Raw genomic sequence first — 24505 nt, forward strand, 5'->3', positions numbered from 1 at the left:
ATCTCAGAGAAAAATTCAGTCCAGGTTGCATGACCCGGGCTGACCTCAGTTTTCACTGTGTTTAGGGTGGATAAAAACTGAGATCTTAGCATGAAATTTAGTGCTGCTTTAAGAAGTCAGAAACAGCCACAGTGCCTTACATCAGAATGATCTCGTTAACAGGAACTGCTCAAGGGCACAGGAACACGCCGGCCAGCCAGAGTCCTACTGAAGTCAGGCACTGTGGTGTTCAACCCCATGCCTCCCAGCCCACCTTCCAAGAAGGCTCATCTGCTCTGAAGCATTTGTCATCTGAAAAGCAGCTAAGCAAACCCAACAAATCTAAACCAGTCAAATTTGTAAACAGAGAACCTTCCATCCAGCCACAACGTAGCCCTGATGCTGTGTAAGCACCGCTTGTTCACGTTTTCTCATTTCCAATGCATGAGTGGTCCACAACTGAAGATATTTCACAGAATCATGGAATGGTTTAGGTTGGGAAGGACTTCAAAGGCCATCCAGTTCCAAACCCCCTGCCATGGGCAGGGACACCTCCCACTAGATTAGGGCACTCAAACCCCCATACAACCTGGCCTAGAAGACCTCCAGGCATGGGGCAGCCCGAAATCTTGCTCAACTCAGTTTATATTTCTCTCAGACTTTGTTCAGCCTGCTTCTTGTTCAAAGCAGTCAGCAGATCAAGAGACAGTAGAGTCAGTATTTAGGACAGCAATTACAATAATGCAGAGTGCATCTTTGTACCAAACTGTTCATGATATCCCTTAATCCCTGTTGACAACTAAAAGCCAAGTAGCGTGAGAAAAAGACGAAGGTGCATTATTTGCTTTTCTGAACTGCTGCTATTCCCCATGATAACATGAACATTGCAGTGTGCACGCTGGGATAAAGGACTGCATAAAAGTAGGAAAAGAAGTTAAGCTCCTTTTAACAAAGGGAGTTTTCTGATAGCCATCTAGTGATCATTAGGAAGCAAGGACCCTAAGAAGTTCCTAAATCACAACAAAACCTTTGGCCTAAAAAGCCAGGTATGAATTAGCAAAGGTCACATGATATCAAGTAAAAAGTGCAAGCAAATAGAAAAATCCTTCCTTTACTTTCTTGGGTATCAGGCAGATCTTTATTATTGTATTAGTGCGTTAAGATATGGCTGGAGAGCTCCAGAGAACACAAAGATGGAATTATGCTTGGGAATGTACAATTGTTAAGTAGATCAAAATGGCCTCATTATTAAATAAGTCTGCATGCAAGAGAATCAAGATAAAGGAGGAGAATATTGTGCATAGGTGGCACAGGCAAGGAGAAGCATCAGCCAGAGCACAGGTTACTTTACCTTGATGGGCTTGGATTTCGGGTAGGACCTTTTCTATGACTGCTAATGCTTTTCTATGGTAATCTGCTTGTGCTTCTAATAACTGAGAACAGAAGCCACATTTTAAAAACAAAAAGAGCATTAGCTTCTGATGAGCACATAATACAAGACTAGAAGGTTTAGCACACAAAATGTAATCATTGAGAACTGAGTGTCTATGCACATATGCAGTGCAAGCAGAGTCACAGGGAAAAAATACTCACCATAACAAAGCACCTGGCATAATCCCCTTCTTTGGACACAAAGTTGTACATGTCTGCTGCCAGTTGATCCTTTAGAAAAGAAAAGAACACAAAAAGCTACAGCAAATCTACAGAAGTATTTCAACTCATACACAAAGGCAGAAGTACACATCTTCATTTTAAGTTTGCACTATTGATTCAGGCAGTACAGGAAACCAGTGATCCACTTTGAACCATAGAATTGCTTGGTTGGAAGAGATCTTTGAGATCATCAAGTCCAGCCGTTCCTGTCCACTACTAAACCAGGTCCCTGAGCACTTCATCTACCTGTCTTTTAAATCCCTCCACAGATGGTGACTCAAACACCTCCCTGGGCAGCCTCTGCCACTGCCTGAGAACCCTTTCAGGGAAGAAATTTTTTGGTGCTCAGCTCAGCTGGGGCATTGTGAGTATTCAACAACTGAGAAGTGAAACGGGATGTGAGCTGCTCAGAGCTGTAGGAGTCAGAATGCTCCTTTTATGTTAGCAGCCTGCACTGCATCCAGGTAGCTCACACTGCAGGGCAACCAAATGGCGTGAAGCACGCTGGCACCCTGAACGTTTCAGTTCCTTCTCATAACTGCCCAGCCTGCAGAAGCAGCCACTGATTACTATTGCTCCTAACGAGTAGTATGGAAATGACAGAGTCATCTTATCATACCTTGCATTGTTCTACTTTATTTCCAGCTTCATCCATCTCTTCCTTAAGTGATTCTATTTTTGAAGGATGCACTTGAAAGTTTGTTCCTGAAGTCTTGTGGGCTTGGTTGTACCTGTGGGAGCAAAGCTTCAGCCCTTTGGTAAAACTGATACTGACCAAGAACCTGCATTTATGGTTCCCTTGGAACTAGTTTCTCTGACAGGAAACAAACCCACTAGTTGCAGAGGTTTCCCACCAGAGCTAAGGAGGGTGTTTAAGAAGTTAACAAGAATAAAAAGGACTTAGTAATTAAAATCATTTCTTACCTCCCTCTTGCAGAATCCCAGTCCAACACCAGCTTTGCAAGCTGTTTCCTCTGCTTCTGAATGTTCGGGATCTCTGTCTAAAAGGAATGTGCAACGCTTACATTTATTAAGTTGTGTATTGTAATAAACCACACTTTGTACATTTCCTATCCACTTCCCACCACTAACGCATGACAGTTTTACTGTTAGCAGTGAGATAAACCCTTTTTGCCCAGCTTACATCTAAATGAAGGTTTGTTTCTGCAGCCAAGCTGAAGTGCCTTACCTCTGTCAGCTGACACAGTGGGTCTAAAACTTCTCTTTCAATCTGTACTTCGTGCTGAGAGAGCTCCATTGCCAGTTTGTTCTCTGCGTCACCACACGTATCCAGCATTTTCCTTTAAGAATTGTAGGAAGTGGCAATGTGAGTTACTAGAGTAAGGAAGAAAGGTTCTAAACACAACAGCCTGTGACCCTTTGTGTTGTGTAAAGCAAGGCCTTATTGAATGGCATCAAACCAGACTGCTCGAGGCCATCCTGGGCAAATCTGGGAGAGGCAAGGAGTGTTGTTAAATCCTTGTCTTGTGAAATTCCGTGACCATTGCAGAGTTTTTGGAGGCTGGGTGATTAAACTGCTCCTACAGGCAGGGAAGCCAGCATTTATTTCAAAGCCCATCCTGCCATCTCACCAGATGCAGGAAAATCGCTCAATGCAGTATTTCATTTTCTCCTAAGCCCTTTTAATGCGAAAGTCTTAGCATGGTAACACTAAGCAATCACACATGCATCAGCCTCTGTTTCCAAACCCATGGTTTGACCCTTGGTTTAAGCTTGTTCTAAGGAAAAACCCTATCCTCTAAGATTTTTATCCACTTTTAAATCTCCTGCAACAGCTTATAAGAATGCACATAAGGTTTTTTAAGGTCATTCTACATCACGTCTGTTAGAATTCCCATCAGCAACGAGAAAATACATTTGCTTGAGGAATTCAATATATTGATGTGCATTTGTGTCAGCCACTTCCCTCTAAGTTGCAAATACGCACTTTGTAAGTATAAGGAAACTGGTGTTATTTTAAGCTAGAAGCCATTAACACAAACTGGCATTATTTTAAGTCGTTAACACAAAACTGCAGAATGCAGTGTTTACAATAAATTTTAAACTTTAGATGGAGAGAATCTTACTGCACAAGGAGAAAAGCCATTTTCAAAAGCTTTTAAGTTAATAGAGAAGCTGAATCCTCTGGAACACAAACCAGAGCAAGCCTAAAACTTGCCACCAGAACCACTAAAGCAGAAATGCTTGCTCACTTTGTCTCTCTTTGGATTAGAAGAAGAATCTAGAAATATTAGTTTCATTAGATTGAAAATGTCTTTATGCACCCGAAGTCTCTAATTAGAGCCCTGCAGGCAATAAAATGTCAGACTGCAGCTTATTAAGCTAAATACTTACCCCAACAGAGTTTCATCACTCAGCTGGACAGACCCTTCTTGCATATTTTGTGCAAGAGCTGTTAGAGGAAGCTTTTTCTATGGAAGAGAAGGAACAGAGCTTAGTCTGGTGCTACTTACCCATCCCAGCTTTCCCAGTACATTCCCACTATGATCTTATCTTCTTCCATATGGTTTTTATTACACATGTGCAGCTCATTCTTTGACTTTTAAGAAAACGCCAAGTCACAAAATTTGAAACCTCAAGCTTCTCATTCTCAGACGCTCTGCAAAGCACTTTCAGCTCAGTCTTGGTTGGACTGACTGGCCCAAAATGTACCTCAAATACTGTGGAAGACGAGCAAACAGCTTTAACTTGAGATCTAAGCAACCAGCTGATTGTCTGTCTCTCTGCAGAGGTTTGTTTTGTGTGCCTCTGTTTTCAGACCATCTCTATTACTCAATAAAAAATGAAAACTTGAATGCTAATTATTTCTGGTTCTAACACTTCAGCAAAACCTACCTACAGCTTTGCTAATGATTGGCAGAAATCAAATGCGTACAGAAAACAATTGACAGTTAACGGGCAACGTGAGGGCACAACAGTAACTCAAAATATGAGGAGTTTGATCAGAGGTGCAGAGCATCTCCTCTCCTCAGCCAGCTCCTAGGAAAGCTGGAAGCACTCAGCACACCGCAGGAATGAGTGAGTGTCCTGACACTACCCAGGCACTCCAAGGTCCTGCCACTGTACCTGGGTGAGGGATCACAGCTGCCTTCTTACCAAACAATGACAACAGGTGAGGATTTTACAGAGTTTTCCTTCTCTTGGACAATTTGAGGGAGGCAGAGCAGCTGACCAGTATTTACATGGCTGGACCAGACTCACGCTAGTCTCAGCAGATGAGCCAAAGGGCCACTCTACTTACATGTCTCTTCTCGGGATCTGTCCCATGCTGGCCCTGAAAACAGGCGATTAATCGCTTCTGTGCAATGTGGCAAACAGATCTCACAGTGTCAAGGCGTCTCTCGATCTAGTTGGGAGGAGGGGTGAGAGGAGGAAGAGAAAACAAAACAAAAAACAGAAGTCATTTTCCTGGCCTCAGCAGAAAATCTTCCTCCTGTACTACACAGTTCTGTCTGCACATTTCTCAAGTTCTACAGCTTACAAGAAGTTCAGATGCTTCGCAGAAGTGCCTGACAGCAAAAATGCTTGGAAAGAGATTTAAGTTGCTTTTTTCCCCACTCAGGGGCACAGCAATTTAATCTGTGGTCGCAGTGCTCACAACACTGGGGAGCAGAACAGGGAGGAAAATGTTGTCCCTGCTTTCGCCTCAGCAAAAGAGTTGGGTTGCTACTTGCCATGAGATGAATGGCACATGCAGATATCCAGGACTATAAGATAGGGAGAAAATTACGGGAGAGGTCTAATTTTTCCCTTGTGACCTTGTAAAGTAGAAGTTAAAGACACACGCGGCCGCTCCTTTACACCAGGCCAAGCCTGGGTACCACAAGCTTCCCATAGCGCTTCCTGCTCCGTTAAATTCAAGGACAAAGCTCCTACATGCTAAGCAAAATAATATTTTCAGGGAGAGATTAATGGGATTCAGAAAAGATGTGGAGTGAAAAAAATAGGCAGCAATGCACAAATAAGAGATATGTTTATCACAGTATATTGGAAACATGGCTTAATACAGAGACTGTGGACTTGACAAAGATATCCATAAAAACCTGTTCTTTCAAGGGATTTAAAGTAAGGAATTTGGACTATTTTATTTCAAAGAACACCAAAAGCAAACAAAGTGATGAGCCCCAGGACAGAAGTGCTTACAGCACTGAGCTCTCTATGCACAGCACCAAAAGAATGTGGTTTATCTGCATTTTGATGACTCACCAAGAATAAAAGGAGGCCCTTTGGAATGGCTTCTATTTAAAAAGCAAGGAAGGAAAAAAAATCACACTTCATCTGAAGAAATAATCTGAACAGATTCCAGTTTTGGATACAGCTCTAAAATCACTCCCGTTACATTTTCAGGAGGGGAATATTTCTCCCCAGCTTTCCTAGCAATCATAAACACAGATTAGCTGACAGAGCAATAATTTCAGTGTTGAATTCTTATGCCCCATGTTAGTGTTTGTTAAGGGCATTGTACTTGGATTTGAAGCAGGAGATAAACTGTAGTTTTTTTCCAGGAGGCAGCCTGCTGTGTGCTAATGAACACAAGAAGCTAAAGATTTCTCATTCAGAATGCCACACATCCAGGTAAGAATGACACGGTTTTTTCCACCCTGCAGGTTTATTTGGCACTACTGGGATGGGAAATCTATATTCCTAAAGCAGTTACAGCCAGAAGGATGCAATTAGGTCCCAAGAAGAGCAGCTAATGAAACCTACAGATACTAAAAGGGAGAGTGGATCCAACAGAAGAGGAGCCTCAGGGGTGCAGGGCTGGGAGAAGCTGTGAGGAAGAAGATGCCAGAAGAGGGAGGCCGGGTCAGGCAGGGACTTGGTGAGGATCAGCACAGAACCACTGGACGCGGAAGCCCTGCCCTGAATGCAGAAGCAAAGGCAGGGCTGGGCCCCCTGCTCCCTTTCAGAAGAAGGGATGGCAATTCAGTGTGGAGAAGCACCCCAAGCTGAGCCTCAGGGCTGTGCCACCCAGCAGTGGCCTTTGCAAGTCCAAAGCGAAGGAACTTTTGATTTTTGCAAGTCCAAAGCGAACCACCAGTAGAGGAGGGCTGGTGAGCTGAAGGACCAAAGTGAGAAGACTGAAGTTTCACTGCCTACAGGCACTAAAGGGGCCAAGAGCTTGACAGCCACAAGATGAATCCAAGCTCAGGTGCTCAAAAAGCTTAGTAAAGATCTGCTGGGGTAGAGCAAGGTGCAGAGAAACCATCTGGGGACTGCTCTGAGAGCACAGGGTACTGCTTTATTTACAGAGCATACATCAACAAGCTCAGAATTAAGCCCACTTCAAAGAAGACCATGTGAACGAGGAGGTTAGGTCTGTGGTCTGCTGCTGCAGTTAAGAGGATTATTTCTGTCATATTATCTTCAAAATTAAACACCATCACATTCTAAACACCATCACCACGTTACAAACCATCCACTATTTGTGGAAACATTTATTTTTGCTTGGTCACGTAGTAAAAACTTCTAAAAATACTGAGCACAGGTTTACCTCCACATCTGAAACACGGTGACATCCTGCAGCTGAACCATCTCTCAGACCCCAGCAGACTTACACAGCCCTTGCCAGCCAAGTGTGATGCCTTATGGTCCTAAGAAAGACTCCGGAACCAACACATCCCGACAGCCTCTTTCCAGGCAGCCAAAGCCAAACTCAAAGGGCAGAAGAGAAGACCGTGACCCGAAATCTTCACAATAAAGTACTCTCCTCTGATCTGTTTTTCAGTTCAAAGATGTCAGGAAAGCCATGAAGGACATTCATCTCCATTAAGCCACCTTTGAACTGAAAATGTGACCCATGGGCCACGCTGTCTGTACCCACAGGGCATCTACAGCTCACAAAACACCGCACAACTGCTTTATTATATGCTGCAAGGGTATGCCAGAAACTGGGTCTATTGTGGAAGCCTTTCCAGCACTGAAATATATTCCTTGTCCTCAGACAGGAACAGATTTAACAGAGACCCTTGAAACGGAGCATTACACTTCAGAGAACAGAAAAAAGCTACGGCGATCCTGTCTTAAAGCTAAATATAAAAGAGAGCACTGTGAGACACGTTTATAAAGTGAACAGCACCATGACTTTAAGCTCCTTAGTTAGATAAGGGCCTCCCTCCCTCCACAAGCCCCCATGAGCAAACAAACAAGTGAGTAAATTCTTCCACTCGGGTGTAGCCAGGCTGCTCTGCCCTGGGAAAGCCGTGCTTGCAACAGTTTTTTTGGCAATAAGCAGCAGCGATTTTGGCTTTCACTTCTTGTTTCTGTTCTGCAGCTAACCAGGAAAACAGACTAGCCCCTGAGGGCTCTCAAGGTAGTTTAACACCCTTTATGCCACTTAATTGTAGAGGTCTCCTTAGAAATAAAAAAATGGCATTGTCAAACTGCTACAGTGCAATATTTATGGTTTAAACAAAGCAGGGCCCTGGAAAGCAGGGTGAAACATTTCAGGCCAGCTCATTTCACCATTGCTCAGGATGACTTCATCTATTTGTGCTGAATTCAGGTTTTAAGGCTGACAGATCTGTCATCTTCCACTGCAATCTGAACAGCTGGAGAGATGGGAAATAGAAGTAAATGTAGAACAAGTCTGTAGTCAGATTCATTCCATGTAATTAGTCAGCCTTGCCCAAATAACAGTAGTAACTAAAATCCCACCATGAAAGCAAGGTCTGATCCGATGGCGCACTTGTAAAAACATAAGTGTGCAAACGCATCAAATGTCAGTGTGACACAAGTGAGAACACAGCACAAGGTAAAGAAGAAGTGTTTGTATGTTTATTGAGAGCAATTCCAGACTCAGAAAATGCTGACAGTTATCTGCTCACAAGCAACGGCATTGGGGGTTCCGCCACTGAAGGACTGAGTTGGCCTGTTCAAAAGAAACAGAACTAGGGATAGAAGCCAGCTGTGCCAAGTCATCGTTTCCTCCTGCTCATCCTCCCCCACCAGACAGGCTAGATGGTCATTAGCACTAATGGTTCACAGCTTAACAAGCTGGTTTATCTAATTAAGAGCAAAGTTGCTTCCTCCTTCATTTTATCAAGCCACACAGCAGGAGTCAGAAACAGAAGTACCTGAGTTTCTCCACCCAAATAGGAGTTTTTTTACATGTTAAGACATCAGCAAAAACCATCTTTGTTTTCATCCCTGCCACATGCAGGGGTTTTCCCCCACGGTAGGTATTCCACAAAACTTGCAAAGCTCCAACTTCACAAGAAGCACTTGAAAAATACATATTAGCGGTGTACAATACCTGCAACAGGTCTTCACTGAGCACCTCTGTTTTCTCAGCCCTAGGGGAGGAAAAAAGAGAGACTGTCAGACTGTGAGCATGTTCAGGGTCAACGATTGCTGCAACACTTCCAACAGACCCATTTCAAGTCACGATCTCAGGATAACCCCTGCTGCAAACACACCATGTTCACGATGTCATATGCAGCACCCACTCCTGGCACAGTGAACACAGCTGACTTGCCCAGCACGGGGTGTCTGGTGTTCCCAGAGTCCCCATCCCACAGCATGAAACCCCTGCACCAAATCAAGGACATTTCAGACTGCACAAAACAAACGGGAACTCTAGGTAATTTTGTTTGAGTACAAAGAGATCTTGAAGCAACTTGAACTTCACTCCCTGTTGTTAATCAGGTAACGTTAGCAAGGCACCTGAATGTAAAGGAATATAAAGACATGAGAAGAGCAGTAGAGCCAACAGCAGCTTTTTATAGCACTGCAGAGCTTTATCAACCAGCAATCAGTGGCAGCCTGAACGCCTTACTCTTACAGGCACAAAACATTCATCCAAAATCTCCCATTACCTCACTTCACTGAATTCCATAGAATTAAAACAATAGAAAAGAATTGCTACTTAAAAAGATCACCAGAAGTTAACAGTATTCCCAGTAAAGGTCTACCCTGAAAAATACCTGATGCCCACAGTGCCAGCCAAAATGCTAATGAGTCCTTAGAAACATACTGAAAGCATACAAGCATGTGCAATTCCACATCTTTTTCCAATCCCAGCTTCCCCACAACATTCAATTGTTTAATGTTGACACCGATTTGTTTGGTGTTGACTCATTTCCTATCACACAGCTTTATCCCACCTTTGCTAGATCCATAAACCAGAGAGAGATGATTTAGTTTACCCGTGATCTCTTCTACTTGGCTGCTCACTGTTCCTCCACGTCTGTCCCCACGGAGGACTTGGAGGGACTCCAGTGCTCTCTTTTCCTGTTTGAGGGTTCCCCAGCTGCTGTCAGGGTTCCTCACCCGCTACACCGACTTCCTTCTGGTCCTAATGTGTTTATAATCTCACGCGAGACTGGTCATGCATAGAAAGATCATTTTCTTGACCAGGCTTCACCTGCCAAACACACAAAATGCCTCCAGAGACAATGTCTACTTGCTTTAGGTTTGGGGGCCTCGGGTTTTTTTTTTGCATTTCACATTTACGCATTGCACATTTTCTGCTTGAACTGTTTGTGAACCATAAGGTGTTTAATAATTAAACATCAGAATATGGTAACCCTCAAAACTCCAGGGAGACTAAGACAAAAGCCTTGAAATACTTGGATAGCAACCCAAAATGCCAGCACTGTAATGTTTACTTGCTTACAAAAACACATACAAGTTTGATAAACTTTTCTTCCACAAATAGAAATATTGTGTCTGACTGGAATTCTTAAGACAGCAATTACATGATTTTTCTTTTTAATTACTTTTTTTACTCTTGCAAAAACCCACCAGAAATTATATGGAAGCATGACAGCATAAGAACACTCCAGTAAGAGCAGCACATCTTAAACAGATTTTAATCTGCTCTCAAGTGGCAACTACTACACACCTCGGGTAATGGATATGGTAGAAGGACACAGAGCTACTCAACAGGTCTGTAGGAACCCAGTGCTGTATTCATTTTACACACAATTCTTGAGCAGACAGAGCTTTCTGTCCTTCAGCCTGCATAAGAGACAAGGCACCTCTATTTATACAGCAGAACTGGATAGCTAACATGCCCTTCATGAAGAACAGGATGCATTTACCACGGCTAACGTGGCTTTTGGGTTCAAACATCACTGTCTTCTCAGTTCGGTTCTCTGCAGGTGAATGGATACTTTCCACCTACAGCAATAAACAAAACAGCCAACTGGAAGTGATTTAATTTTGGTATTTAAGAAGAGCTACGTGCAGTTCCAGCCACATTCAGATATTCCAGCTCCGGCAATCAGCATCTCCCAGCAGGTGCCCACGGCAGCGCTATGGAGCTCCAGCACCCAGGGAACTCGGGCTGTCCAGGGTGGTTTGGAACAGCAGGAAGGCAGCAGCAGCTCCACACACATGGCATACAGGGACTGGCTGTGCATGACAGCAAAATCAATGGGAGAGCAGCCACTTTCTCCAGCCTCACATACATCCAGGTCTCGGTCTCCTCCTCTTTCCTAGAAATCTGTTTAAGCAAAGAATGCAACTGCTATCTCAGTGATGCAACCGGAGCTTGTGCCGAGTCCTGCCTCTTGCTCTGGTCCCTGATTTGGCTCAGTGAAAGAGATCAGATGAAGGTGTTCTGGCAGTGCATCCATCCTGGATGGGGCACGCTCACAGAGGGACGTGACACAAGACAGACTCCACAGAAGGGCAGATCTGACAGCCTAGAATAGAACACACGACTTCAGCTCCCCAGCAGCTTTAGGAAGCAAAACAGCCACCACAGCTGGCATTAATTCTAAACAACCTCTAAGCACATTTAGAGTGCTTGTAACTGGATATGTACACACCATTAAAACCAGAGCTGCTGATAACAACAGCAGCGGCTGACACAGAGTTTGCAGAATTCTTCCCACCTGTGCAGCAATAATTAAGTAAGATTTTGTAACTGACTTGTAGCTGTTGGGAATCACAAAATACATGTTATAGAAATCACCTTCAGAGGAAACTACGCTCCTACTGATATTATTCTATACGTTTGTTCAACAGAACCTTACTGGATGCTTTTGAGTGGCTTTAGCCACAACATTAATTTAAAACCATCAAGCAGTAGAGCGGAGCTTCCATACAATGTTAGACTCATTAAGTTTGATTTCTCCTTCCCTTTCTTTTTCCTAGGCAATTATATCAGAGTGAAAAGCAGCGATGGCTCAACCATGAGCTAGCAGAACTTCACTCCCATTTAAAAATATATTTTCTCACAGATTCTGTATTATTATACAAAGGATAAAACAACTCCTGTGTCTTTCTCCTCAGTGCTTTTCATATGCCTGACTGGTTTATCAAAGATTTAAAGTCACAGCTTGAAAATCTGGATCTTTTCCTCTGAAGTCCGGGATGTTTCCCACAGCTGTCAGTGGCAGCAGGACAGCGTCCCCAGGCCTGTGCGGCTTTAGAAAAGCCACTGATGATGACGATGTCAGGTTCGGAAACGCAGGAGGGAAGACCTCACCCTTCCTGCAGGCCCACATTCCACCTTTAATAAGGAAGCCAAGAAAGAGCCACTAAATAATATTGTTTATCAGTGGCCACAGCCATGAGACAGAAACACAGCCTGGCAATAGCGCACAGCTTGGCTCCTCACTGGGCCAGCACCTGCAGAACCAGCAACAACCATCAAAGGAACCTCTGTCTGCATTGACAAACAGGCACTACTGGTTTAAAGCCCACACCTAACTGCAGCTTTGTGGCACGCTAATTCCTTCTGCTGACTAATTAGAGCTGTAGCAAATTCTTAGAAAATAAGAATTTCTCTTTCCCTGCCACTTAAAGCTCTGTCTTTACCTCACATTAGGGCTTACGTGTGTTTTATCTGCTGGCAGCATGAAGCAATGAGGCAGCAGTGCCTTCTGGATCCACTAGCCGATGAAGAGCTGGAGGTTAAGCTACAGGGTGCTCCCAAGGGCTTTATCAGTGCTGGGAGCTGGCCTCCAGCCTGGAGACCCTCTGCTGCAAGCTCCCCCGCAGGACAGCACAGACACAGCCTGTCCCAAGCTGCGATTCCAAAGCCCAGACTACAGCAGCTACAGCTGTTTACATTCCCAGCAGCTAAACTCGGCACAGTCCAAACAGTTGATTCCCAGTTGCAAACCAAGGTCCCTCCAAGCCATTACTAATGGGGAAAGCATGTCCCACTGTCCCAGCTCCTCCCGTGCATGAGCTCCAGTCATGCCAGTTTGCACCCAGGCAGGGCAGGAGCTGTTCCTACACTCCTGGATGGTCGGATCCACAGGCAGGTGGCAGGGAAACGGGCACCTGCCCAGCCTGGATCCTCTGAACACCTTCTACAGAAGACAGGAGGAGCAGAGCAGGAGCAGCAGGCTGAGGGATGCCGGGCTCTGTGCACAGGCTGCTCAGCTGCATAAACAGCAAATAGCTGCTGGACTGGCAGCAGTCCCTGGGAGCAAGAACGAAGCGGATCCCTGGGAAAGACAGGTTCCTGAGAATTCCTAATAGAACATGCTTTTCCCTCTCTCCGCAAGGCCCTTCCTTGCACAGCCCTGCGTGTCGGGCTCTGTCGTGCTTCCTGCATAGGGCAGCTGTGAGCAGGGGGGGCAGAATGGCATCACAAAACAGGTTCAGAACTGGTCCCCGCACTTTTTTGCTCTACAGCCCCTTCACGCTTGCAGGCCACAAGTCCCCTCTACATCTGGAAACAGCAGAAGAGAATTCCCGAGATAAAAGTGTTTAACTTACACAGGGAAGGAACTTGCATTTCCATGTACGAACTGGAGAGGCCCCATTAAATCAGCACTGGAGAGTTAAACAAAAAATAAAGCTTCATATAAACAATATTTGAGATCTCCCTGGCTTCACAGCAGGGTCCTGCACACCACCAGGACATCAGCACTGACCTCCAAAGCTGGTCCAGGCTCCATGACTAGTGAAATTTTACACTCCCAAAAAGCTAACAAGGAAGAAACAAGAGCAAACCTGACATGAAGAGCCATAAAAAACTTGGACATTCCCAACAGAACAAGTGACTCAGTTCAGATGTCAAAGTGGAAACAGAAACCCCGACTCCAGCACTGCGGATGGGAGGTGATGCCACAGGAGGGCAGTTTGCTTCATGATGGAACAACCAGCCTGCGTTCCTGAACTCTGGGAAGATTGCAATGGAAGTGAGGAGACATGCACCCAAATGAGACAAAGCCAAAGCCAGCATTCCCTGTTGTTTGGTTTTCCTTAACCAAAGCATTTGTACGTTACTAGGAGTAACCAGACCAGCTTTGCTGACCAATTAATGCTTCAGAGCACCTTCTCCCGGCTGGCAGCACCTGCCTGCTTTTCACATACAATAGGGAAGATTTGCTGCCAGGAAAAATGAAAGAATCAGCAGCTCTGTTCCAAAACAAGGAATCCAGAATTAGATAACATTTTCCTTTCTAAAAGGTTTGCTTTTTTACCACTCACCAAGACAGACTTCACAGTAAATACATCTTCAAGGTGTTTTGGGAATATCAGCATGTTTTTCCCAATGTGACACTCTGCTAAGTTCCGCAACAGGCTTCCTTTTTAGGCTGCATGACCCCTGTATTTTATAATCCAAGTTTATGGAACCTAATTACCAAACACGTCAAATAATTTTAAAACTAAGTGAACATTTCAATTAGGGGAAAGAGCCGAAATGGCTGAACAAGCCCACAGACAAGAGTGGTACTGCCTTCCAGTAAGGATGCAGGAGAAGTGACTCCCAAGTGCCGTATCCCACACACTTAAGTGCCTGCTGTGGTAAGCATCCAAACATGAAATAAATCACCATTTATGGCAGTATTCTCCTTAATTTTCACTTGGTTCTGATTTCAGGAAATAAAGGTAATGCAGGGAGTCTCTTCTTTTCCAGCACAGAACACGTCAAGGTTTCCCTGCCCCTTCCTCCTCCTGGGCAGCCAGGCTTTTTACCTGAAGCAGAATTTAAAGTGGAGGTGCTAACACATATTTCTCACCCCCATGTTCTACTCAGATTCTCCATTTCTCTATGCTTTTCAGAAGCTGAGATCTTTAATTTATTAAAGGATCTTTCTGTGTGACTGGAAAGCACAAATCCTACAACTGCAGCCTTAATAAATGCAAATATTAAAGGTGACTTTTCAAACCCACTTTATTAGGAAGGATTTAGTTTGCTTCCTTTGGCAACTAGTGGCAATACCGAGCATTGTGGATATCCTGCAGGAATTTGGTTTCACCTGTGCAGCAGTCTGAAGACAAGCCAGAGCAGAATCAGTGCTGGCCAAGCACACTTCTCACGGCAGACACCAGGCATGTTGTCACACAGCTTCAAGCAAATCCCTTTAGACTTTCCTCCATAAATCCTCCAGCATTTGTAGTGAGAGCAAAATAACGTTTGGGATCCTCAGCTGGGATCAAGGTGACAAACGGGGTTGAATTTTTTCAAAAGAAACTAGCATGACTCCAACCTACAAGTTAACATTTAAATCCTTTCAGCCTAACTGCCAGACAAGAGTCACTGTTCGCAATAGTTACTTCATATGCAGCAAAACAACTCACTACACACACCAGTGAGACCTCCAGTTTGCCTACTATCCCTGTATTTCACAAAAATTAACAATGTCAACCTCTGCACAACTATTAAAACTGCTTTCACCGTAAATCCTGTGGCCACCGACTCCTTAGTGGCAGCAGCAGAACTCAAAGGCTGCTGTTCAGTGAATCACAGAATGATCAACCTCCCCTCTTTCAGCTGAAAATTATTCCCCCCCGTCATATCCCTGCACTCCCTGACCAAGAGTCCCTCCCTAGCTTCCCTGGAGCCCCTTTCAGTATTGGAATCTGCTCTAAGGTCTCCCTGGAACATTTGGAGGAGACAACCCCAGCTCCATTCCCCAGGAAGCTCCTCGGTGCAGAACCAGTCTCCACACTGAGGTGATGCTCTGATTCCAGTTTTAACTCATGCAGGAAGTGCCCCACCTCCAGGGCACCAGAATATTTCATTAATTGGGATCTTTATCTCCAGAACCCTGGAAGCTGTAAAACTGCAATGTAGGCCTCACTAAATGGATGAAGATTTCTGCTCCTTTCAGTTTCTCCATCAAACTTCTCTTGGTCATTCAATCTAAAAGCTGCAGCTTTGATCTGTTCTGTAATCTCAACCATCCGGCATTGAAGAATGAAGCCTGCCTGCTTTAATTAAAGGCAGGCCAGGCATTAGGCAGATAATCATCTTAGAGAGAAAGCAGACAGCTCTTCTGCAGTTGCAGGGAAGCCCGTGACAGACTGTTTGCATTAGGGAATCTGAAATTCCTTCAGAAGCAAAATGGATCCAAGGCTCCTCTCCCCAGCGAGGCAGTAAATGGAGCTATTTAGTACCACCACAGCTCAAGCCAAATCCTATTTCAGGGCCACTCTCAGAGGTACAGGCACTGTGGTGAGGCCCTACCCTCCAGAACTCCATCCCCTCCTTGTAAAAATCAACGTTCTTAACACTAAATCTTCAGAATTAAACCAATTTGCACTGCAAATCAGAGATGAATTCAAGCAGAACCTTCTATAGAGCAAAAAACCACAAGTGTGGTTTAACTGCAGAACCAGATTCGAAGCAGTTCTGTTTGATGGAGGAAGCAGTGTTCCAGTGAGCAGGCTCTGATGAGTCTGATGGCTTTTCAGCTTCTGGATACAAACAGAAATCTACAATTAAGTGCTTCCAGTTGACTTCGGTCCCAGCAAACCCAGTACTTATCACTAACCTTAATACCATGAACAAAGAGTTCGCCAGTAAAGCTCTTCCTGCATTGCTTTGGACTTTCAAAAAGCCAGACCTCCCCTCACAGCGCATGCTCAAAGGTACCAACATCTGGCTCCTTTTAAAAAAGTTTATTTCATTTGTGAAAGTACCAACACTGTCAGAAGGAAATGCAAAGTGCTGCTTAAAGTTCTAAATGCTAAAGTCCAGTCAAGATGAAACCTATCATATGGGTCTTCCCCAAGTAAAAACGCCTGTGCTGAGCTGCCACAATTCAGCAATTAAAATCCCCCAAGGAACCCAAGGCAAAGCAAAGTTACACAAGAAACTTTATCCACTTACCAAATCAGAACACATTTTCTATGCAGTGCTTTTCCCCTTTAAGTGTTACAATTCACGTTTCTCATGATACTTGCACTCTATTTGACATTGCTATAGAACCTGGACTTCCCAAGCATGACAGTTTATTAATATAATTTATAAAGGAATGGCTACAAACAACTTTATACAATCTCTTGGTAAAGACCTGTCCTTAATATTTACCAGCCCAGTATTTATTGACATTAAGATGTTTATTTTCACACAATGTCTCTCCCTCCTCCAAGCCAGTAACAACCTTTTGCTTAGGTACAATAAATTTATCTAAACAAGCTGGATATCATTTTGATATAAGAGGCAGTAGAGCAGAAAGCAACCCAAATAATTACTGCATTTGTTATTCCTTAATCTAAGGTGCAATTTTACAACCCCTGTGTGCCAGCATAAAGGCAGCTGCTGTCAGAGCAGGAATTTCCCCTGTCGCCTCAGTGCTCCAGTGGCACTTGCAGCCTGAGCACCAGGTCCGGTTGAAAATTAACCTGGCCCAGCAGGCACAGTCCCTGAGCCTGCAGCCACCTCTCTTCCCCGGCTGCCTCTCACCTTGTCCCTCCACAGCAGCCTGAATTTGTACCAACAGGAGTCCCCACCAGGATAAGGAGCAAATGTTGGATTCCTCCCTCACACGCTTCCCTACAACTTTTCTCCTGAAGTAGACTCCCTTCCCCAAACCTCAGGTACAGGTTCCTGGTGCTCTTGTCCCTCCCTGGCACCAGCAGTGGTCACAGGCAGCTCAGACTGGAATTACATCCAGTAGAACTGACTGGTTTCCAGTTGTTTTGGCCCTCTTCCCAAACGACCCACAGCTGCAGCATTTGCAGTCCCCAGGCACCAGCACAGGCTGGACAGGGAGAGGGAAATCTGCCCCTTACAGCAACAGCAGCTACTTAGAATCAGCTTAAGCTGATCACAAAACCGTGTCCTTGGGCCAAGATTTCATGAATGCGGAGGTGGCATCAGCTGGCAGAGCTGCTGGAAGTTGCTGTGTCCTCGCTGCTGCATCCTTGGCTCTTGCATCTCCCATGACTGGCAAAGCATCTCCACAGGTCAACAACTCACAGGGCTGCAGGAACTCCATTTCCCAGTCAGATTAACTCTACCACTGAGATCAGCTGTGCAAGCACAAAGGAGGGGAGGGAATAAATGGAAGGGCAGGGAGGGAAGCAAGGCCTGGCTGAAGGAGCATGATGCAGTTAGACCTCTTGACCACAGGAATAAAGCAGCAGCTAGTGTTCTTGGAGAAGAGAACGGCTCAGGAATTCCCTACACGTGGATTTGGCAACTTTCAAGTTTTGGCCAGGACCAGTCCCCTTGCCAAACCGACTGCTGACACGGGAACTCTCTGATATTTGAGGAGGGGAAGAAAGGCAAACACCCACTGAACTCCCTCAAACATCCCTGGAGCTTTCCAATAGGGCACCGCTTCCCACGCCAGCCACAGGGCAGGCAGGCTCCCCGCCAACTCTAGATACTGTTGAACTCTGGCAGTTCTTTTCCCTGAAATCCTGCACTGCAAGTCACTGGAAATGACATGAAGATGCAGCACTACCTTTTGCAAGGACCAGCTTTTTGCAAGGACCAGCTTTTTGCAAGGACCAGCTTTTTGCAAGGACCAGCTTTTTGCAAGGACCAGCTTTTTGCAAGGACCAGCTTTTTGCAGTGCAGAGTTTGAAAAGGAAAACTCTGTAATACAGGAACAAGCAAAATACACTAAGCTGCTACAAAATCCTTGGCGGTTTTTGCATATTTGTTTGCCTTTTTGCCCTTTGGCAGGACACTCCAGCTACATGCTACCAAAAACCCCAACCCCAAACTGAACACTTCACCAAAGGTAACGCTGTTCTAACTTAACTCATGGTCCAGACAGGGCTATTTTCAGTTCAGGGATAAACAAAGCTGGCAGGAGAAAACCTTTGAACAGGAACCAAAAGGAATCAACACGCAAAGCAAAACAAGGAAACACCAAAAAGGCAGAACCACAAAGTAGGAATAGAAACTAAGAAAGCAAAAAGGAGCTGGAAGCTTTGAAGTAACAGTAAAAACAATATAAGAGGATTTAGGGACCAGAGGTAACATGGGCTCGGAGCCCAGTGACAAAACAGTAGGCATAAGAAATAATCCCTATTTCACAATGAAGCTTGTGCACTGATTTTCTGATCAGCATGATTAACAATTAACGGCAGAGTCCTTTACTGCGTTTCACCGTCAGGAAAGTGAGTTTCTGCCCTGAGCCAGACAATCAGTCGGCAATGGAGGCGACTCATCCAGTTTCTGGGCCGTACGGCTTGGGATGGAGATGTGTTTTCCTGTTGCTTGGATACAGTGTGCACAAGCTCGTACTAATGCAGATGACACACAGAGCTGCGCCAACGCCGCCCTGCATGTGTCACACACCATGCTTTCTGCTGTTCTAGCATGAAACTGAAAGTTAACTCCATCCCTGGATTTCTGAGAAGGAACCAGGAGCCTGATTAACAGCGATCATGGGTTCTTAACCTGCACAGCGCTTCTAAACACACTTGGGCCTGCTGTTACAAAATCCGGATTACTTTAGACTATTGTTCCATTCCCACAAAAATATCAGATCAGGACACTTAATCTGCATATGGAATCGGCTCCCAGCAAGACAAACCAGTCAAATGCTTGGCTGAGAGAGAACCTGCAACAGTTTAGCTCCCGCATTTATTGTTCTGCATGAAAACATTTGCTTTCTACCTTTCCGCTGTTTCCTATGGAAAATTAATTTTAATCAGGTGCCTTAACATTTCCTTCCATTGACTACTTAATAATTAGTCCACAGATGCTGAAAGAAGTTGGCATTTGAATAAAGGGCCGTACTTTTCAAAGCCATACCACAACAACAACTTTCCAATCTGTATGCAAGGTGATTTACCTTCTGAAAAGGGCCAACCTTGTCACTTAATTTCCCCATGCTGGCTAAAGTAGTCTTTTGTAGCCTCAACTCCATCACCAAGGATGTGTGTGCATGTCCCACCAGTGTTAACAGCTCTCAGCTTGTCCTACATTTTCTGTGCCATTCCAAGTTTTCCTTTTAGGAATCCGCACCCTGGGAGTGTCATTGGGATCTCAAGAAACATGCAACACAGCCAGTGTACATTTATACAAAAGCCTCAGCCCAGTTCCCCCTGGCACAGGACAACTTGTGAAAGAAGGAAAAACCTCCTCCTTCATGGATCCCTCTCACGGAAAGCTGATGTGGTTGACCTGCATATTCATTTTCTGCAGATCCCCGGCTCTTTGATTCTGCTGTAGTCACTCCAGGATGTTCCTGTCATCCTGCAATGCAATTAACTTCCCAACAAAACAATCTGTGTCAGGGGAAAAAAGGCTCCACCTCACTGAGAAGAACTTGTGACCTCAGCCCACTGGCGTGTATGGCCAAGCACTCCTTTCCTCTTGTGAGAGCAAGACTGCCTAAGCATGAGATACATGGAATAGTGACTACAAACTCAAAGCTTTTAGGGCTATTTGGTTCCTTAGGAGTAAATTGTAACCAAAATCATAGAATGATCTGGGTTGGAAGGAACCTTAAACCCATCCAGTTTCAACCCCTTCCACTCCATCAGGTTGCTCCAAGCCCCACACCTCCAGGGATGGGGCAGGCACCACTGCTCTGGGCAACCTGTTCATTTCAGTCAATAAAGCAATGTTGCAGACAGAAAGGACACTCAAAAGTTCCCTATTTTAACATCGAGTGCTGCCGTGAGCATAACACTGGCAGCAAGGATCAAATTTAGCCTTGCTTTCAACACCAGACAATCAAGCAGCCCTGAAAAAATGAGGTAATCAAGCACCGTAATCTGTTAAAATCACTTGATATGTCAGCAGCTGCTGGGAGGCTGCCTGGTTCTGAGTTACTGGAGCCCAGCCATGCCTCCCCTAGGTGAGTTTGCATTATTTAGCTCCCATAGGTTTAGGATCAGAGCTGTGCCTCAGCAAAGGGGGACAGACCATTGCTGCCTTAAGGAAAACCCAACACCATTAAAACAGAGCTACTTTTCTTTCTGGAAACTGTGCCTAATAACAGAAAACATTTCTGACACACTAAGACACTTTCCATTTACCCATATTGTAACATGATCGTGCCCATTTGGTATTTTATCCTTTCCCAATAAAACAACCTCTGGAGAGAAGTTCTGGTCACAGATCCATTCTCATAAACTAAAAATACCCTGCAAGTATCTACGAAATACATTTGCTTTCACCAGTTCCAAGTGTATCGCATTACAGCATCAGGTTGACACAGCTCCTTAGATCACTTCTAGCTATTTAGGCAGATTTAATCATCACTATTTTAGGATTTTGATTCTGGCCATAATCCAATATTAAAATTATTTGCTCTAAAGAACCACCATCAAATCAAGTTTGGATCACGGAATCACAGCTTCACCCACAAAGAGGGTGATACCAAGACAATTTTGTTTATATGGACAAGTATTGGCAGAGCTGACACCCCTCGCAGAGCGCCAGGGCAGAGCTGACCCGGGATGTGGTTGAGTCCCCATCCCTGGAGGTGTTTAAAAGACGAGTAGATAAAGTGCTCAGGGATGTGGTTTAGCAGTGGACAGGTACAGTTGCATTCGATGATCTCAAAGCTATTTTCCAACCAAACGATTCTATGATTCTTCAATGGAGCAGCTGCACTAAACCCGATTCAAGTGTATTTTTAACTCCATTACCCTGCGGTTACGTCAGATACCAAAACTTCCACCCCGGATACACCTAACACCCCAATATATTCTTTCCTGCTCTCTCAGCCTGTTTCCCTGTCTGCTTCACCCAGGCAGCCACACGGCTCTGACGGGATGGTGACTCAGGCTCTGGCTACGAGCTGTGACACCAGCAAAGCACGCCAGGTTTGGCACAATCATTGCTGTCCCAGATCCTTCCAAACCTTGGGAAACATCCGAGGAATCCCTGCACAGAAACAGGGCATTTTATTTACCATTTTAAGATGGTACTTTCCTGAGGCAGAAGTTCCCTTCACCCCTGCAAGCGGTCCTGACCCCTGGCAAAGCAGGAAGCCCAGGATGCTCCAAGCTACCCCACATCCTACAGCACACATCTGTGTTGTGAATGTTTTACTTTTTAGCCAGAGGAAATGAGGGTGTCTATACAGAGGGCAATTAATATTTCCCCAATTCCTCGAGTTTGAAGTCTCTCAATTTCATTTTCTGCCACGTCAATCTCAAGCATTTCACCTGTTGTCCGCTCAGCAGCTGACATAAACGGCTGCCACAGAGCTATTTAACACCTTTTCTCTTCTAACCAACAGGGTTTAGCCAGGTCTCTACTAGTAGGCAAACTATTTATTGAGGTATCTTAAAGTCAACAAGATTTAGCACAACTAAAACAAGTCATTCTTCAACACTGAACACCAGAAATATTTGCATAAGTTGGAATGACATTTTCTGCATCCAGTAAGGTACAGCTAAAAAACAGAAGCTTCACCTGCACTGCTCAGGAAAAGAAGGTAACACATCCAGGAGTTCATCCCTACACACTGTGGGCACAAAGAAACACATTTCTCTCCCATATGATTCGCTTACACTGTAAACAAATAGTTGAAACTATCAAAATCCGGGCTTTCAGGGGAGCAGCCCACAGCTCTAACACCCTCCTGGCTGTTTGGTAAGGTGGAGCTCTGCGTTAGCAAGGATGGCACGTTCACTGTAGGGACAGGAACACACCTGGTGCCATCAGACCTCAGCCACACAGGGCACCTCTGGCTCTAGAAGCTCCCGAGCCCGACCCAGCTGGCAGCCCTGAGAACATGCATGGGGAAAGCCGTGGGATAGCTGAGCCTTGCACCCGCCCCGCGACATCTCCTCCTGGCCACCGGACACCAGGCAAGGCAGACACAGACAGGGCAAGGCATTCCTAGGTTTTCATGTGGTCTGGAGTCAGATCACAAGTAATGAGGCTTTTTAGGCTGAGGGCTGAGCAGACACTTACTCATGAATTTAAACCTCACTGCTGCCCCTGTAAGAGCACTCCTTCATGTTGCACTCGTACCCAGAAAGTTTAAACCAGGGGTTTTCTGGCAAACACCACACTGCAACGCACACAGACTTTTAATTGACACAAGATCATCTTGGCCCCTGAGGAACTAAAGATATTGACAAACCGCTTGCCTGTACCAAACTGAGAGGGAACACCCAAAAGCAGCTCCAAATGCACTCCTGTTTCCTAACCATCTGCTCACAATACAAAGTCTCTCCTCTTTCCTGGGGTCCCAGCACAGCAGCGCCCCTTCCCACTGGCAACATGGGCACTCAGCCTCCCAGCCACCCCAGGGTCCTCAACTTTGGTAAATCCAGGTAGTTTTTCCTTTGGCTTCAGCAATCCGCTTTGAAGGGCAAATGGATCAATGCAGCTCGCATACATGCTCACAAAACTGGACCTAGAGCACAGTCTGAACACAATTTATGTCCAAGTGCTATTCCATTTGTTGCTGTGCTAATGGCAGTCACAAATCCACGGATGAGTGCCAAGTCTTACCACAGGCAGCAGCCCCAAACTGAAAAAATAATGGCTGCGAGTTTTTCTATAATTGGAAGTTTGTACTGTTGGGAAAATCAGATTCCCGAGCCACACAAGGCATTACATTGTGTCAGCAGTCCCCAAAGGGTGCAGGAAACAGATAAACATGCAAGATACCAAGAGACTCTGTTGATACTGCTGAGGCTGAGAGGCAGCGGTACAGGGGTAACAGTGCTTTTCTGGCTTATGTCTCAGATGGGAACTCAGCTGTGCAGACCTCTGTGCCAGTGCACAGCCCGTTCTGCAGCCCAGGAGGTATCAAACCAATCGTGAAGCTGTACAGCGTTTCCATCAAAATAAAGCTTGGTGTCTTCCTGCTCGCCAGGCTGCTCCCGCGCAGATGTCCAGAGAATGCATTCCCTTTCCTACCGGCGTGCCACTGCCTCGGCATTGCACACGGGCTGTTCCAATCATACCTCGGCAGTTACACAAAGTCCCAAAGTCCGCACACGCTCAGGAAAACAGATCTCCCCTGATTCAACCGACGCCAGCTCTTTAAACCTGTCAGTGAATTAATCTTCCACCCAGAAAGATCTCAGTCAATTTTCTAATTAAAGAGACCTCGAACTTCATTTGGAGATAAACAGGAAATGTTTGAGATAACTGTTATAAACACTGGAACCAGAGTTTTCTTCTCCCGTACTCAGATGCAGACAAATGCCAACCCACGAGATCAAGCACAATGCAGATTCTCTCCCTGCTCACAGAAAACAAACTCATTTCAGTGCTGTTTACCGCTTTTTAGAATATCCTCACCAATGCCAACAAGCAAATGCCTGTCAGATTTCACTTTTTTAAAAGGACCTTTGCATGAGCCAGACATTTTCAGATACTGGGGTCATACCTAATTTTATTTTCCACAGAAGAACTAGAAAATTATTAAGTCAGTGTTTCTTTGACATTCAATGGCACTGTAGGGTTAACAAATTGGCAGAATGTAGGTAGCTCCTTACTGCACACAATCATCAATAAGAGTCATTTTAACATAACTGCTTTAATGTAATATGTTACAATAAGGCCAGTTCCAACATGACTTACAGATTGCCAAGCGGTTTGAAGAAATACTAAATATAGCTCAGCACAGTAACTTTTAGGCAGGGCATGAGCTATTAAAAGAGATGTTCAAATACTCCTGGTGAGTCACAGTAACGCCATGGGTACGGGGCCTGGAAAAACCTATTTGTGTACAAGAGGTCACATTTAAACAGCAAAAAAACAGTGAAGACG

At 45.0% G+C, this 24505-nt stretch overlaps 1 protein-coding gene across 6 annotated transcripts in view; it reads right to left on the minus strand.

Moving 5' to 3' along the window:
• The window catches only part of ARHGAP17 (Rho GTPase activating protein 17), a 61231-nt gene that overhangs the window by 32464 nt on the left and 4262 nt on the right, over nucleotides 1–24505 (minus strand). For all 6 annotated transcript variants that reach the window (XM_069869970.1, XM_069869975.1, XM_069869969.1 and 3 more), the window contains exons 2-9: nucleotides 8909–8948; nucleotides 4895–4999; nucleotides 3988–4064; nucleotides 2822–2933; nucleotides 2557–2633; nucleotides 2252–2363; nucleotides 1573–1641; nucleotides 1331–1412 (exon numbers count right to left, since the gene is read on the minus strand). In XM_069869970.1, the coding sequence (XP_069726071.1) occupies nucleotides 1331–1412; nucleotides 1573–1641; nucleotides 2252–2363; nucleotides 2557–2633; nucleotides 2822–2933; nucleotides 3988–4064; nucleotides 4895–4999; nucleotides 8909–8948 (674 nt within the window). The remainder of the gene's footprint in view (nucleotides 1–1330; nucleotides 1413–1572; nucleotides 1642–2251; nucleotides 2364–2556; nucleotides 2634–2821; nucleotides 2934–3987; nucleotides 4065–4894; nucleotides 5000–8908; nucleotides 8949–24505) is intronic.

The sequence above is a fragment of the Phaenicophaeus curvirostris genome, chromosome 16 (assembly GCF_032191515.1).
Source record: "Phaenicophaeus curvirostris isolate KB17595 chromosome 16, BPBGC_Pcur_1.0, whole genome shotgun sequence".
Classification (NCBI taxonomy): domain Eukaryota; kingdom Metazoa; phylum Chordata; class Aves; order Cuculiformes; family Cuculidae; genus Phaenicophaeus; species Phaenicophaeus curvirostris.